General features: G+C 34.0%; 2 protein-coding genes across 2 annotated transcripts; both read right to left on the minus strand.

Annotated features, from left to right (window-relative positions):
- Window positions 1-1227: 1227 nt before the first annotated feature.
- Window positions 1228-2984, minus strand: LOC122293249. Its single transcript, XM_043101774.1, has 2 exons — window positions 2800-2984; window positions 1228-2696 (listed from the first exon to the last, which is right to left on the minus strand). Exon 2 carries the CDS (start codon window positions 2342-2344, stop codon window positions 1445-1447), a length of 900 nt encoding a protein of 299 aa, XP_042957708.1. The 5' UTR covers window positions 2345-2696; window positions 2800-2984; the 3' UTR covers window positions 1228-1444.
- A 14949-nt stretch (window positions 2985-17933) lies between these two features.
- LOC122293736 (protein RKD5-like) lies at window positions 17934-18932 on the minus strand (the record flags this gene model as incomplete). The annotated part of the gene is made up of 2 exons (XM_043102226.1): window positions 17934-18161; window positions 18654-18932. Coding segments are annotated over 2 exons (507 nt in total), but the record flags the coding sequence as incomplete, so codon positions are not given.

The raw sequence follows: 18932 nt of genomic DNA on the forward strand, positions 1-18932 counted from the left end.
AATGAGCAGAAATATTGGTCGAAATCTTCACGCTAATTGATTCTTTTGATTTTCAGAGGAGCTTGACTTCACCTTAAACTCATGAATCTTCTATTCATTTCTAAAGTGGAGCTTGAACACGACCTAATTATCAAGTTGTTCTCTTTAAATTAACCCTTTTTTTCCTGTTAGAATCCCTTATCCTTAAAGTGGGACCTGATTATAGCTTAAAATCCCAAATCAAATGTTCATAGTTAGTTATCTCAGTGACTTCGTGAAAATATATAATTGATTTCTAATGTTCCCATTGAGTTGCTTTGAACTTACTTTATGTTCCATAATTTTAAAACATAATATTAAATAAAAAAAATATACAAACTTCAATGATTTGAAATAATCTCATACATATTTCCTCAATAGTTAGTTATAATGCTAGTAATTTATGAAAGTTTAAATTAATGACTTAAACGTTAAATTAAGGTTGAGTTTGGATATGCTGGAAATTGGGTAGTGAGATGATTTCAGATTATCTATAAATAAAAATGAAAAGTGGTGAAAAAATATTAAATAATAGTGAATAATAATAAAAAAAATATAAAAAGTAATGATAAAATATTGAATAGTAATTGAGTGGTCTCAATACTGAATACTCAAATACAACTTAAAACTTAAAACCCATAACAAGTAGAGTGCCGACATGGGTTAGGATGATGGGAGGAATTATTATTTCATCAATTAACTAACTTTCCTAAAATGCAAAATAATTACCTGCCATATATATATTGGCTTGTCAAGATAATTGTATATATCTGCTTGCCACTTAAATTGCTTTGAAGCAAGAAAATAACCTTACAAGACACTCTATTTAAGGCTAAAAAGCAACAAATAATGAAACCCTTATTGTCTTTTTTCAGTCAAAATCTTCTCATCATTCTCAATATTCTCATTTTTATTTGTCCTTTTAAGGCTAAAAGCAACCTCTCCATTGGCATCTAGCTTTCAAAATCACTAGTTGCCCTTTCAACGAATCTTCTTTGATATCCTTTCAAAATCCTCAAAAGCTAGTCTCTGCCCATCTTCTTTTTCTTTTCTTTTTAATTTTTTTTATTTATAAGGGGAAAAAAAACCCAATCCACAAACTTTCTAGCCAGCACAAGTGTATTTCTTACTCTTTGATTTTATCATTTTAGTAAGTTTTCAGTACAATCCATGGGTATGAGGGGAGAGAGGGAGAGAAACACAGATCACTGACATCAAAACAAGCCAGCCAAGAACTCCTTTATCTAATAAAATTCACATCTCTGCAACTACATGTTATTTTGTTCCTCATATGATCAAAAGAATATCTATTGTTAATAAGAAAGGCAAAAGGAAAATAAAATGAAAACATAATCAAAGAGCAAAGAATGAACAAAAACAAAACCAAATTAAAACAGAAAAAACAAGAACAGATATATATATCTTTTTATTGACTCTTACAGGCACAGATCAACAAGGAGAATTCAACCCTTTCTTGGTCTTTCTGCACCAACTTCTCCTCCAACCACAGCCGGCTATCCATCCCACTTCTCGTCCTGAACATGAACACTGCATATCCAGATGCAGGATTAAAGAACCAGTCATGCACATCCCACATCAAATCAACCAGCAAATTGTCAACAAAAATCGACTGATTGCCTCTGAAATTCCATCGCAGCCTCTTCACTCGAATCACCGTCTTCTTGTCGATGCATACAGATAAAACCGGCGACCTTAGTCCTTCACTTTCTCCGCCGCACCTGATCAAAATCTCGTGCGCAATGCCGGTATCACTGAACTGAGCCTTGGTTGAATATAGGGTATTGCCGGAACAATGCTCCCGCCGGGAAATGAGAGAGACTTTTGCAACAGAAGTAGCTTTAAATTTCTTCGCAGCAGCTTCTTCCGCCATGTCACCAAGTATTAGACCCATTTCCGAGTCAGCCATTACCAGCACGTAGAAGCTATCAACAGGTTCAGGTCCTGTGTCGTACTTAGCATTAGAGAGATCCCAGAAGACCTCAAAACTCGAATTATCGGATTCCATCAATCTGCTCCCTTTCTTCTTCCTGAAGAACCGTGAATTCGTGTTGAGTCTGAAGGGTGGTGTCGATGAGTCATCTCCAAAGCTTATGCTTAGACCTTGAGCAGAATGATTCCTGCACCAAGTGACTGTGATCAAGACTTGCTTTTGGGTGGAGAGGATGATCTTGTAAACACAGGCGACCGAGTTTTGGACAGAAGGTGTTAGGCTCGAATTGATACAAGCTGTGTTTGAGTAGCTAGAACATGAAGGATGAGACACACTTACTGCGCTTTCGCTAAAACAAGAAACCATGTCTCTCATTGTAAAGAGAAAGAGAAAAACAATTTCGTGGGTGAGAAAGAAAGCTAGAGACAGACAGATCTGGAGGCAATTTGGAGAAATGGGTCTTTCTTTTCTCTCTGTAGTTTTTTCCAGAGTCTGAACTCAGATGGAGATAAAATGGAAGGAAGCTAGGAAGGAAGGAAGGTAAGGCATGGATCCGAAATCCAGGATTCTGACAAGCGCATATATATAATAGGTATGATTCTTCTTTCACGCCTTGTAGTTGTAACTCTGCAGCTTATGATGACGGATGAGATCAGAATAAAGAAGAGGAGGATTGAAGCACAAATCTTCAAGGTTCCTTCTTTCTTTCTTTCTTTCTTTAATCCACCTGTGCCAGTTCATAAGATACATAAAAAAAAAATATATATATATATATATATATATTTAAAAGTCAAAAGAAAACCTAAAGGAGGAATAAAAGGAAGTTGGACCTGGTCTGATTTCCAGCAGTACTGTACTACTGTTTGTGACATGATCATGTTTGCTTCTCAGTTCTCATTAATTTCCTTGCTTTCTGTTCATTTATCAAAGTCTAACGGGTGCTGTAATCAATTTGGAAGAATTAATGAATACTTTATAATTTCGGTTAGTTCTTCATTAGTCTTCCAAATAGTGAAACGTAAATTTTTTAAAGAAATATATATATATATATATAAAATGATAATATTTTAGATTATTAATTTTTTTAAAGTAAATGTTTTGTTCCATTTTTCATTATAAATTTAGTTTAAATTTAAAAAAAATTACATAAAATTTTAAATTCTTAATATATCAAAGAAAAATGAAAACACTGATGTTTCATTTAAATGGTATAGAACAAAAATTCTAAAAATAATGGATTTTATTAGGCCTGCAACCCGACTTGGATTAGTTGGGTTTATGCCCGACCTGACTCGAAACACCCCAAATAAGGCGCCAATCCGATCCGATCTAGCCAGATCAAAATAAAAACAGATTAAACCCGTATGACCCGATCAAATCTTGCACTGTGGAATAGGAGCCAAATGATGGAAGAGGGGGACTCGAAGGAAGCGTCCGAGGGCTGTCACTCCAAGGACGAATCCAAGGGACTAGATGATCTGAAGCTGTTGCCCCTTGCTGGCCTTCATCAACTCGTAATAGGGCCCAAACCCAATTCGGATCCCTGCACATGGATTGATTGAAGCTTCATTCTTCATAATCGGTTCCCCACTTTAAACAAAACATTTGACTTAGGTTATCTTCTTCTTCCAGCCAACTCTCCTAGATGTTCCTTCCCCGTCGCTGCTCCTCTTGCTTTTAGGGTGGTTCTCGATAGCTGTGTTATAGACTCTCACTCTCACTCTCTCTTCTCTTTTTGTTGTCTCTGTGCATGGATCTAGATGATTCCACTTCCCTTGAACCCATAACCTTCATAACCAGATGCCTCCTAAACCCACTACCACAATAGTGTCTTCCTTCTTCCCATTGGACACCCTCGTGGAGATCGACTCACACAACACCAGATTCGTGGGCTCCTGGTTTGCCAACACAATCCTCAATTCTTGGTTCAATGAGTAGATCTCAAAATCTATTAATTGAAGAGAGAGATACATAGAGATGAAGAGTTGCTGAGACACAGAGAGGAAGAGAAATCTATTATCCAAGCTGCTCTGCAAGACTATCACCCGTAAGTTGTAGAAGGCTCAAATACCATCACTTGTAAGTTTGTAACTAAGCATCAATATCTAGGTTTTAGACTTTGGGCGACTAGGGTTGGAGAGCTGAAGATAAGAATGGTTTTATATACGGACGGGTTGAAATCAACATATAAACCCATTAACTAGTCGGGTTACAAATCCGATCATATAAAAACCCAACAAATTCAAGTTGGGTCGGGCCACTTTAAGCGGGTCCATCGGGTTTACGAGTCATTTGCACAGCCCTAGAATTTATAATTATGTTTTGTTGATTATAATAGTCAAAATAAAACTTTATAATAAAAATATTAATATTCTATAAGTATAATAGAGTAATGTTATATATACAATTATGTATTATGTAAATGTTGTGTTTTTTTTTTAAAGTAAAGTCTGTTATTAAAAAAATAATTTTTTTTTATGTTAATCTTATATTTATTTATTTTTTAAAATAAGTATGTAATGTTTACATATTTTATGATTATAAATATCATAGGTTATAAAAAATATATATATTGCTTGAATATTTAAATTCCATTCTTTTCATTAAATTAAATTTTCTAGAATATAAGTGGTGATTCAGTATTGAGTTTTATGATTTATCTTATTTTAATTAAAAATGAAAGGGTCAGTGAGATTATTATGAATATGAAGTTGGCCCCACAACTTTAACTTATGCTATAGACCCAGCAACTCTGAGTCCCCCAAGGCAGCTATGATTAAAAGCTATGCATAATGTGATGTACATGCTTTCCATTTTTTTGTCCTTTCTTATTCGCATAATTTTATTTTATTTTTTCTATTTTTGAAAACTACTCTCCCAATTTATACCCTATAATAAATAAATAAATAAATAAATAAATAAATATTGCAATTTAACAAAGTAGAAAAAGGAATGTGACTATTTTATTATGTACTGGTCTAGTTGTTACATTATTTAATGCTAAAATTTATGCGGTGGAGTTGGGGGAATCAGGAACATTAAAATCAACATGCTTCAGAGCCCTCTTTTATAAGTTGAGTAACAGTCGGAAATAAGCAAGAGTTTTGCAGTCGTTTTAAACATAAAAAAGTAAGATTTATTATTAAAAAATAATTTTTTATATAAATTTTATATTTATTCATAACTGTAATTATCATTTCTCTTATAAATTTAAGTCAACAATCCTCCCTCCTTTTGAGCTTAAAGTCTTTTGGATTTCCTTCTCATATTTCTTATCTTTGAAATATGCTATGAAATTTACAAGAAGACTTTTTTGTGTGTATATATATATAATCTATACAAAAAATATAGATACAGTTTTAGATCGTCCAATATTAAACATTATCATTAAATAGTATTGAGACTACCATTAAATTCTGTAAAATTTATAAAAAGGCATTGAGTGGACGAGAAGAAAATCATGATTTGCATAATTTAAGATGGAGGAGAAGAAAAATGGGGAGAAAAGACAATGCTTTATGATTAGCACATGTAGAGGTAGATACCATTTAAGCATTGAGTGGTTATGAGACATACATTTAATGAGAAATGAAAGCGATGAAGCAAGATTTCATTGAGATTAGATAAGGAGATATTGGGGAATGTAACAAGAAATAATTCAACAATTCATGCTTCTCTTGGGGTCCAATTTAGGATGGTGAGTGATGCTCCTTGGTTATGGACCACATAAGCTCTCATTTTAGGGCATGTTCCTCTCGTTAATTCTGCAAAGTACGCAAGTCCTTTCCATGGAGTTTGCATATCTAAAACGAAGATTAAGGATGCCTGTAACTGCAGCTTGCTTTCAAATTTGGACTAATCCACCGAATCCGTTTGGATTTAAAGTTGATACCAACTCATCTCATTTAATTATTACAAATTTTTTAAATTTTTACACAAAATATAATAAATAATTTAACTTTTTTAAATCTTTAAATAATATAATATTAAAAAATAATAATACTTTATTCAACTTTAATCTAAACTCATCTAATCTTAACTCACTGTCCAAACCTCATGTTTCATATTACAATGAAAATAATTATTTGTAATGAATTTATAATGAAAATTGACTCATTTCGATAAGAAATAATTATTTTCATAATAAATAACTAGCTAAAAAATAAATATTTTTCTTATAATAAGCACAGTTAAAAAGCACATGCATGCTTTATTCTTTAATGAATTTACAAACCAAAATAACTTTTATTTTTCTAGTACAACAAAAAATTAAAACCAAGTTTTACGTACATCCCTATGAGAAGTAGCATTTCTAGCACTCCAAAATGTTCATAAAAAGACTTAATTTGGTAGATGGAGTTGACATTGATCATGTCATCATTAAGCAATGACAAAAATTAATGAATCAAATGAGATTTTTGGGTGCAGGTGATCGTTCAATGCACAACTTTACTCTTCATTTGGTCGTTGAGAAGACAGATTGCATTCCAAACTTTTCCTTTGCTTTTCCTTTATGATATATAATATTATACAAAAAAGAAAGAAAGATAAAGATATGGATATATATGCATGACAAAAGTCGATCGGCCCCTTCACTTACCTAAAACCACATGAGACGTGCGAGCAACAGCTAGCGCAAAAGAAAATGGGAATCCCAAAAGGAAATTTAATTCTTCTCTTTTTCTTTTGGTGCTTTACTCAATTCCCAGATTATCTCACCCACCAAACACAAAAGCATCTTCAATTCCATACATATATTGCCCTCAATTATATGCATATATATATATATATAACCCTAGCTATGGACTTTCTGATCTTCAGATTCCCAGTACAGTACATGATCAGCTTTGAAATTCTCCTCCCTAGAAACTTCAAGGAGCAAGTGGAAGGACTCTTGAGAGAACCCACTTGGACAGTTTATTAGTTTCCATCATTACTCAATAAAAAAACACGAATCAGTCTAAATGGTCTAGCTGTATGTATGTTTACTTTTAATTTGCTCTTATGATTTCTTTTATTTTCTTTTCCATTTTACAACTTCCTAAACATATCGTTGATCTTGTTGCTTTGGATCATGCATGCGGATATCCATAATCTCTGCCATTAATTGTTTATGATCTCTTTTTAAGATTTCTGTTTATGAACCTAATGTTTTTGTAATAATTTTCATGTTGCTTTTAAAAGTTTGATTTTGGGATTTTGAATATAATCTTGAGTTCCGTCTTGTATAAGATATTCATTTATCATAAGTGAAAATTATCAATAAAATTGAGATACCGTCATATTCTTTAAAAAAGAAGTAAGTACGTATGAGACATGGGGTTATAAATTCATAATTAAGTAGGTATTGGATCTGCCTATAACTAACCAATAATCGAATGTATATATATTTGTTTAATATGCAAACATTATGTAATGCATGTAATATATAACATACATGTGTGTGTATATATATATATATATATGTATATATGTATATGTTGGAACTTGAACTTGGGATAATAAAAAAATGCAAGGTAAACCCTCATGACCAACTGTTCTATTAAAAAAAAAAAAGCTGCCATAAATCTTAAAAAATGAACTAGTTGAAGAGATTAATTAAAGATGCAGATCATCATCGATCGAAAACATTAGAATTAATGGAAAAATATCGAGAGTGCCTGTTTGTTTAAATATTAACAAATTGCTGATTTCAGAGAGAGAGAGATTGCTGAGTTCATGATAATCTAACGAGTCTCAGTCACAAATATAGCATTGAATATAACATTGTGTACATCAGCAAAATGGACTCTTTTGACCATCCCTTTATTGATTCTACCAAAGAATAAGGGCTCGGAATTTTAATCTTTTACCCACTTTTCTATTTCTTTCTCTTGTTTTATGTACTGTGTTGATTATGTTGAACTCGTTTTTGTTTGGGATATTGCCTCATCCCCTCTTGTATTCATGAGTTTTAATTCAATCAATCGATGATTACAAGGAATAATCACCTATCATAAGTCCTATGCTGGCTGTTTAGGAAGAATGAATTAACTAGTGTGAGTACTTTCAACTCAAACTAAGCACTGCTCAATTGCCTGCACGTATACTCCTCAACAAAGCTAAACGATTTTCCCATACCGTCCAAAGGTAAGTATTATTAAGAAAAATGTTTTAACCACAAAGAGATCTCATAAAAGTGATTTGATGTGAAATCATTATTTATTTTAGAAACTTAAACTATGAGAAGATGTAGATTTAATTATAATTTATATTCTATTTTTAACATGACTTTGTAAAGTTAGAGTTCGAACTCAGTGTCCTAAATATTTAATTAAACTGATAGAAAGATATAGATTAAATTATTTGTATTATATTCTTAACACTTGATGTGGTACAAAATATTTTAAAATTATTTTTATTATAAAATAAATATGATAATCATATAAAATTGTATCATTTTATAAATTTATTCTTGTGAGATTTGTTTATATAACACTTCTCAATGGTCTTTCTGATTTTAATTTTGAAAGGCACATAGAATAGAGGGTAGATAACCGTTAGGAAAGATAGATGACAACCTAATATAATAGTACTATGGTGGAAGATTTTAAATAGTGTCAAATCAAAGGAATTGGCAGTTGAACTACCAAATGATCAATATAATAAATATTCCCAAATTCAAACTTTATGTTGAACTGTCAAGCGACACTGCAACCGATCATATATGGGAAGAAGTCTACAGTACTAAAGTACTTGAAATTTATTTGGGTGGTATTTCTCCATTGCTTTCAAGGATAAACATGAATCAGAAGTATTAACTACTAAAATTATGTGCGAAGGAAAAAGTATTAAAATTTTCATTTCCACTTTCTTTAGGTTGTCTTTGTTAAATGAAGTCAATTACTCTCCTATTCACAAATAATTCACTATTATTCACAAATTATTCACTACTATTCACAAATTATTCGAAATCATCTCAACATCTAAGTATAACACATCTAAATATAACATGCAATGTTTTCTTAAGAGAATTAGCTTTCAATGGGAGCATGCATGGCACCCCGACAAAGAGGTGCTCGCCATGGCCAAATAAACAAAGCCTTCGATCAAGATAGACACATGAGTGGACCGAAAACCTCATAAAGCATTTTAGCTTGTCCAGGATAGATCATATATATATATATACACATAGGCCCCAAGCTTTTTAATCCATGTAGTATAAAGAGTCTTTAAGATAAACTTTGAGCTACCAACAAAACTACCTACAACACAAAAAACTCCAAGCTGGCTAAAGCCTCATGAGGCATCACTCACACATTTCATTCGTTACGAAGGAGAACCTAACTCCAAAGTCTCACACAAAATAAAATAAAAAATAAAAAATAAAAAATAAGAAAGAAAATTCAGAAGTATGAGAAATTGTGACCAGTCTAACCTGACAAAACCTACTCCATAAAAGAATAATCCGTCACAATTATGAATTTGCAATCTTATGTGATTATAATAATAATAATGGAATGTGTAAGCATCGATTATAATAAATGATCTATCTAGTCAAATGCTTCATTATATATAGATAAAATAAATAGAAAAATGAAAGAGTGTTGGATTCTTGTTTATTGGAAATTAGCATGCATTTGATTTTCTTTGTTAACAGAAAACTCAAATTAATTGATGAAAACGACACTTGAAATTTCAAGTGTCATATGTGAATGATCTTGCTTACTCCGATACATATCTTTTGTCGGTGAGTGTCTTACGTTGACAATCTACAATTTATAAATAAATAATCTTACGATCATGTCATCCACGTGGACTCACCATTGGATCATATTTTTCTATTTTAATTTGGTTTAGAAGTGCAGCAAATGAATTCAGCTACACTTTTTACGATTAATTATTAGATAGACAAACACAAACCAAATTGCAGAGAATCATGTTTATGTGTAATTGAATAAAAAGTATGATAATTCGATTTTTTAAATAAAAAATCGAGATTCAAAACACCCTCTCTTTGTATAAAAATAAATAAATAATAAATAAATAAATAAATAAGAGGTGCAACGTAAGAACGTAAATAAGGAAACAATTTATCTAATTCTATTAAGAGATCAAATGTTTTCATCACAAGTTACAGGTTAAGTACTCGTGATTGCCAGAGAGACTACTTATAACAACCAAGGCAAAGAATCACTTTTCACTTATATATATTTGTCAAAATATTTGGCCTATGTAGAGATATTATAAAAAATTTATAAACTGACATAACTTGACATGTTAGAATACATTTTGTTATAAAGCATATATTACGTGATTTTAAACAACGTTAACGTATATGCAAAACTCGACAAGTAATAATTTCTCATCATGCATATTACCAGCGCTACACCTCGAGGTAGAGGGAGCTTAGTAAAAACATTTCATGTTTTTTTCTTCAAAATTTTTTGTAGTATTTTTGCTTTGTCTTCTAAGGGAAGTTGACGAGAATGCTTGTATACAAAAACAAACTTACAAATTAGCATATCTTGATATAATATGTCACATCATCTAAGATTTATATGAGAATTTTAAAGGATCCAAATAGAAAATCATTCCATACCATGATAGGCTAAGTACAATTATTTTTTGCATATAGTTTATAAAAATATATAGGTTGTAAATTAAATGGATAGGGTTTTTGAGCAAATCACCATCTACACCAAACAAAAGCCAAACCTAATTTTTCCCCTAATCATTTTCTTGCCGTGTAATAATTGAATCAGCAATGGTTGTCGGATTCTCCTCCAGCTTTGTAACTTTTAATAGGATCAAATATCAAGCTATCATCTTTTGCTGAAAGAAAAATGTCTTTGAGGAAACAAAGAATCTCCTCTCACTTTCATTCAAAAGATATGCTACGTTATCAGAAGAAACCACCAATGACAGCCAATAAACCAAAGAAAATTTATAAGGTTCTCTGTCTCTTTTGTTTTGCATTATTTGTTTTAATGCAATAGTATTTTCCCTTTCCCCATTATGGGTAGTGTACCTTTTCAATTAGTATAGAAAAAGAAAAAAGATGGAAACTATTTTTGACTTTTTGTCATTATTTTTATTAAAAGATGAATTTATATATTTTATTGTTTTACACCTATTAATCTGTATGGTATTGTTTCTTAACATACAAGTCTTCAAAACATCCATGAGTTGAAGGATTTGAAACTCCACCGGCACATAAATACAAAAAAGAAGTGCTATAATTACAAAAAGATTCTACAAAAGTAAACTCACAAAGTGACATGATTTCATATAATACATTATATCTACTTTACAAGATTAATAACTTTATAATTTAACATACCATATCAAGACAAGTCAATTTATGGGTTTATAATTTAACATATCACTTAAAGCATTTCTCAATACAAAATGCATCTATATCTTTTGCAAACCAAAAATAAAGACTCAAAGACAAAAAAAACCCTAGCTAGCAAATTCTTTTCTACCGTTTATGTAACTAGAGGCATTCATCTTACTAAGTTGCTTTTATCACATCGAAGGTAGGAACTCAATGGTTCTTGAGTTACTCCATGAGGTTTGACACATATTAAATCCTGGATTTGATTTGAATATTGGTTCGCCTTAGATTATTAATATTAGTCGCCTAAAGATCAATTGAATTCTTTAATGGTGCTAGGGTTTAGACTATAGCTCAAACTTGACTTAAGGGAGCGCATGCATCTTCTCACCGTGTTGAGTTTGCAATGGAGCACATGTAGCTTCTCATAATGTAAACCCCTCTTGTCTCGTTTGCAGTGAGTAAAATGCTACTATGGTCACACCCAGGTTGGTCGACCACCACCAGTTGCCCCCACCTACCCTTTTCCCTCATTAAAAAAACGTTTATATCACAAAGGTAACGTCCCATATGAGTAGTTCAAATCTTCGACAATATTCATTGGGTTTTCAAAGACTTAAAATCATGCGAAACCATAATAATTCGTAGAAATGCCAACTTTATTATGCATATCCTCACTCGACAGACTAAAGCCAACAACATTATCGGATGTATTTGTTCAGATAAATATAAATTATTTATATAAATCTATCTACCTCTTCCCATTAACTTAAACTTTTGGAACAAATGGTGATTTCATATGGTATCAGAGCAGAAATCTTGAGTTCAAACCCTAACTGATCTACAATCTACCCCATTTAATTAATATACAAACATGAGGGAGAGTTTTAAGATAAATAGAAATGATGAAATTTATTATCTCTTTCTATCAACTTAAACTTTTGAGACAAGTGGTGGTTTCACAGTATCTCTATACCAACCATCCTCTTCCATCTATTCGTCCAACATCTCTCATTCAAACTCCATGATATTTGTAATTTACTTTTATTTCATGGCCATCTTGCCCATGAAAAAATTAAAAAAACTAGCATTTTGTACTTTTGCGCAAACCCAAATGATCTCAACCACGATGTCATTGATGCTACAATCATGGTGAAGGGGCTCTCCTCATTCCCAATATTGTCAAGCTTCATTTCATTTTAACTTGTGAAGGAGCAAACTGAAGATAATGTCATTGCTAATTTGTTATCGATCCTAATTCTTTTGTATATAGCATACAACCAAAATTATGAATATTATTTGTGTCAAGATTCTTTCGAATACTCATTTCCATTGGTTTCCTTCATTTGTATAGGAGAGAGTTACAACTGAGCCCTGAATATTCAGTGTGATTCCAGCACCTAGTTGCTGCTGGTTTTACTATACAAGTTAAGTATTTACACGTTAAGTCTATTTACAACCAATCTATTTATCTGCTATACTATCTAGATATAGACAGTTACTAAAAGTATCTCTGTAACATCCCCCTTGAAATTGATGCTGGTGGATCAAGAAGCATCAATTTGTCAACCAAGAATTGATGTCGGTGTTGACAAAGAGTTTTAGTGAATATGTCTGCAGTTTGACATTCAGTGGAAATATGAGGGAGAGTAATCACATATTTGTCAAAGGATTCACGTATGGAATTACAATCGACTTTGATATATTTCGTACGCTCATGGAAGACAGGATTAGTGGCAATCTGAATAGCACTGGTATTATCAACATGAAGAGGAGTGAGATGTAGTTAAGGAAAACCAAATTCACCCAATAACTCATGAAGCCATGTGATCTCAGAGCATGCGGAAGACATAGCATGATACTCAGACTCAGTAGAAGACTTGGAAACTCTGTCTTGCTTCTTACTCTTCCAAGAAATAAGTGCATTGCCTAAAAACATGCACCAGCCAGTAACAAAGCGACAAGCATCTGTATATCTGGCCCAATCAGCATCATTATACCCCACCAACTGTAAGGAAGATTCTTTAGGAAAGAACAACCCCCGTGTATAGGTGCCTTTCAAATATTGGATAAAGCAACGGACATCGGTTAAATGAAGTGTTGGGAAGCTTGCATAAATTGACTAACTTGTTGTACAACAAAAGAAATGTAAGGACTAGTAATCGTTAAGTAGTTCAAATCCCAACAAGCTGCCGATACAAGGATGGATCTGATAAAAGCTCCCATTCTTCCTGACGAAAATTAAGATTTACCTCTAAAGAGGTAAGAACAGAGTTACCCGATCAGAGACCATCCAATGAAATAACGTCTTGCTTGTATTTGTGCTAGTGTAACAATGTAGTAGTTGGAGTAAGCTGCACCTCAAGGCCGAGAAAGTATTGCAGGGGACCAAGATCATTCATGTGAAAAGAGGCATTGAGATGCTGTTGTAATTGCTTAATTAAACTCAGTATTGGAGCCAGTAAAGTGAACAATAGTATTCTCAATAGACATGATGAAAACCACGAAAATCAAATAAGCAGTAAATTCAACTCAAAAGACAGATCAAAGTCAAAATAATAGAAACCCACTCAAAATGACCCACGTCAATTCTAATAGGAATATCAATTGGCCCACGCAAAATGAGTCACTCAAAATAATAGAAGCCCACTCGAAATGACCCACGTCAATTCTGGACTTGGGAGACCTGACTGCAACTGAGAGCATCGAGAGAGAGACCCGACAACCACTCTAAAGAAGCAGACAGTCACAGAAGATGCCGATAGACCTCATCCACTCACAAACGATGCTGACAATCCCTTAGCCATCCACAGAAAAGTCAGAAACTGAAAGTGCCGAGAGAAATTGAGATCCCAAAAATGAAACCCACTAAGAGAATCCACCAAAATGAAAAACTCACGAAGAAAAACACCATAGAAGGTGCAGATAATCACTCAGTCATCCACAGAAAATTTCAATAGCCACTCACTCCTCCATAGAAACTGCCGATAGACACCCAGCAAGCCACACACGCTTACAACCACCAGAAATGACAAACCCACACACTAGAATAGCGTTGATAACAACCCAAAAGTGATCGACCACCACTCAGTCATCACAAGAGCAAGAGTACCCTCAACAGAGAGGGACAATGCCCACGAAAAGCAAAGAAATAAATTTCTCCCAAGAACATAGATGCAAATCGCACTCAGTGATTAAGACCAAATGACGGAATCAAAATAGGTGCTCTAATACCATGTTAAGATTGGTCTGAATACCCCTTTCCATTGGTTTCCTTCATTTGTATAGGAGAGAGTTACAATTGAGCACCGAATGTTCAACGTGATTCCAGTGCCTAATTGCTGCTGGTTTTAGTATACATGTTAAGTATTTACATGTTAATTCTATTTACAGCCAACCTATTTATCTACTATACTATCTAGATATAGACAGTTACTAAAAGTATCTCTGTAACAATTTGTAACAAGCAAAAGAACAGTTTGTAAACACTTTCCTGATAACTAGCCAGCCATTTCAAAAAAGCAATGTCTCAAGCACGAAACCAAAACAACAATCCAGTAAGTCTAATTGAACAATGAATCCGCACATAGTTTGGTGGACACTTAGGTTCAAAAGCACATTGATACAACCAATAAGTCTTCAAAGAATCATCACTATAACCCGTCAGAGAAACACAATCATTCTCAATAGGACATCTAAAATTATCTATTCAACATGTTTTTCAGTTTCCTTGTATAGACAATCATAAACCCCAACCCCTCTTGACCTACAACTAGATATTAAGATTCTCTAAAGTCTTCCTCCACTTTTTTATTTTGTTTTACATATAAGTATCTTCTACCAGGTTATTTCTCATGATCAAGCGAGTAATGCAAATAAAACTGAATTTCACAATGAATCAAGTACATGAAACCTTCTTCTCAGTTGTGAAGCCTGCCACCATACGCATTATTTTATCTCTTGCCATGATGAAAGGTTGGTCTCTTCGTCAACTTGTCGTGTATTCATGATGCAACCCGTTGGTTTTATTGATGCTTCATATCCTGATCACATTTGCCATATTCAAGAGTCCATTTATGGACTAAAACAAGCGCCAAGGGCCTGGTACCGTGCATTGCATGATTGCCTCTGTGACATTGGTTTTGTGAAGTCTGCTTCTGATAATTTCCTGTTTATTTATCATCATCGCAACATTGTGGCCTATTTCCTTGTTTATGTTGATGATTTGATCCTCACAGGAAATGACTCTACCTTCATCTCTACCATCACCAAACAAGTTGGTGCCCAATTCTCTCTGAAAGATCTGGGGCCTCTTCACTTCTTCTTGGGGATTGAAGTCATCCCAACCACTGATGGTTTGTTTCTTTTACAGGACAAATATGTGTGAGACCCGCTGTATAAAACGAGAATGGAGGGTGCCAAAGATGTCACCACCCCCATGGCCACTTCTAGTCAACTTCAACTGAATGATGGTTCCAGTCCAGCTGTTAACACCACTTACAGGAGCATTATTGTTTCACTTCAATACTTAGCTCTAACACGGCCTAATATTGCCTTTTCTGTTAACAAACTAGCTCAATTCCTGCACTCCCCATCTAAACTTCACTAGATTGCAGTCAAGAGGCTCCTTCGCTATCTCAAGCATTCCATTTACCATGGCATTCATCTCCGTCTGCTGCTCCTTAACTCCTCGCCTACTCAAATGCCGATTGGGCAGGGAGTATTGATGATAGATGATCCATCAGCCTATATAATCTTCCTTGGAGCCAACCCTATCTCCTGGTGCACTCGAAAACAATGAGTCGTGGCTCGCTCCTCCTCCGAAGTAGAATATAGGGCCCTTGCTACTGCCACCTCTGAATTGCATGGCTTCAATCTCTCTTCCATGAACTTGGTGTCGCCTTGAAGTCTCCACCAAAAATACTTTGTGATAATATAGGTGTTACTTCGTTAAGTTTCAAGCTAGTACTTCACTCTTAAATGAAACACATTGCCATTGACATACACTTTGTGCGGGATTATGTTAGCAAAGGAATTCTTCAAGTTGTTCATGTGTCTACTCATGATTAGCTTGTTGATTTAATGACCAAGGCCTTATCCTATCCATGCTTTCAATTGTTATGGTCCAAGATTGGTGTCACTGATGGGAGCACCATCTTTTGGGGGCATAATAGATGATCCTAGAAGTCATGCATATCAATCTCCCTTGATTGCAGCTGCACATAATTCATGGAGTTAATTTTTGTTTATTTCCTCAATTCAAGCTCTTGTAATATTTTGTACAGCAAGCACCTTAATTGCTCTTTCCTTTTATGTAAATAATTAGATGTGTATAAATAGGCATCTCTCTTGCAATACAAGATAAGTTTTTTTTCAATACAACACCAACGTGTTCAATATTCTTATAAACCTAATGTTTTTTTATCATTTTCATGTAGCTTTTACAAGTTTGACTTTGGGATTTTGAATATAATCTCAGGTTTCCTCTTATATAAGTTATTGATCTGCCATAAGTGAGAGTTATCAATAAAATTAAAATATCGTCCTATTATTTAAAAAAGAAAGAGTAATTACATATGAGGTATGAGATGGGGTTCACTACAAGAAATTTGATCTATTGCAACGATTTTTATATTGTTACAAAAAAAATTGTTGCAAAAAATAATCTATTGCAGCGATTTTTAAATCTTTGTTAAGTTTTTACTTAAAACCTCATAATTTATTGTGTATTTACATTTACAATGAAAAATATGATATTTACAGCGATTTTGACCGCTGCATATGTCAAAAGAAAGTTGCAGCACTGACATAATTGACGGAATTAGTCTGGGCGCCAAATTTCTCATTTTATTTTTCCCCCCTTTTCTTTCCTGCGTCTCAATTCTCTTCGTTCTCTCTCCTTCGAAAATGCACGATTTCTACCACCCCATTTTCAGAAGACCATTTCCCTTTTGTAGTGTCTCTGCCGCCGTGTCGTCTCCCTGCATTTCCGCCCACCACCACCATTCATTGGCGTCATCTCAGGTGGGTCTCTTTCTCATCCCCCATGCTAATCTCGTTCTGGCCTCACCTCTCTGTCTCTGTCTCTCTCTTGAATTTCTCTATATCGCTGCCACTAGGGGCGCCGTTCGCCACCTCCCACACCTCGACATTGTTACCAGTCCTCTGTCAGAGCCCCCTTCTCCTCCACGCCTAGCCAAGCAGCCCGAGGCCCTCCCTCTCTCCCTTGCTCTGTTTGCAACCCATGGCCCTCATGCGTTGGAAAACTCTGCCACTCCCCTGTGAGTTTCGCTTCTTCTTTTCTTCTATTTTTCTTCATGTTTTGCTAGAATATATATATATATATATATGGTATTTTGCCCCCTTGCTCTCATGATTTCCCGTTTGTTACATTTCTGAGGCTCAAATCTATGTTCATTGATTTCGGATTGCTATCTTGTAACGAAAACCCTAACTTATTGGACAGTACTCGATTTGCTTATGCACCACCGTTGGTGTTTCCTTGTGTGTGAAGAACACTTTTTTAGAAATTTTCTATGTAATCTATTAATAAGAACACTATAATTTGGATGTGCACTATGCCTTCAAAATTAGTTCTCTTCACCAGCAAATTAACTGATTTTGTTGTTCTTGCTCTTATGTTCTTTATATCAACTGATTGTTTGACATTGATAGGCCATGGTTTCTAAGAGCTCTAGCTCTATGCTTTCTCTTGAAAACATCTCGCCGGAATCTTTTGGTCTCAGTGTCCAACTCCATGAAGGGTTTTCTCTCTATATTTTCTTTTTCGCTCTCCAACATCCTTCTCCTTTTTGCCACTACCATGGCAGCTACCTCATTCTCCTGCTGTTGGCGTTTTGCCTCTTCATAGGTCTATATCAACTCTTCATGTACCATATTGCGATAGATATGTTTGTGGGTGTGCTCACAAGTCACAAGCTAAGATACATGCTTGCCCATGAACCTGCATACGTGTAGAATAGAAGAATTACTATGCCATGTAATAAATGTAAATGCGTCACAGCTATTCTTGCATCAACATTTACCAAAGCGAGAAACTTTGGTTCAGGGGGCTGATTATTACAGTTATTGCCATAGCATTAATTGAATTCCTACTATTTTTTTTTTCTCTTCTATACTTTTCTTTCCTTCTATTTTACAAATCTGGTACAAATGTTTTAATGACAGAAGCCAAACTTTTTTTTTTTTTGGTTGTGAGTGTGCACCAGGCAAGAACTATCTCCATTGAATGGTGCAATAGAAATACAAAATAAATATAGAGTTGAAACTTGTTTTGAAGACAACTATAATATGGAATATTGTGCAGCAAAAGTAAACATATTAGGAAGGGAAAAGAGAAAGAACCTGAAGATCTTGAATGAGACCATCAAGGGATTTGATCTTCCTATGTGGCCAACGAGGAATACCTAATTCTCTACATTTCTTCTTGAGAACTGTAAGTCTAACTTTCAAATTTCTTGAACCTTTTGTGATTGGAAGATCAAAATACTTGGCTAGATCTGATAGAGCAATGCTTACAATATGTTCACTGGCTGCCCTCTTTTTCTTATTGTCTACAATACCTGCACTCTTCCATCCTATCTTTAAGATATCAAATCTGAAGAATTCAGTAAAATTCTGAAG

This window comes from Carya illinoinensis, chromosome 14 (assembly GCF_018687715.1).
Source record: "Carya illinoinensis cultivar Pawnee chromosome 14, C.illinoinensisPawnee_v1, whole genome shotgun sequence".
Taxonomy (NCBI): Eukaryota; Viridiplantae; Streptophyta; class Magnoliopsida; order Fagales; family Juglandaceae; genus Carya; species Carya illinoinensis.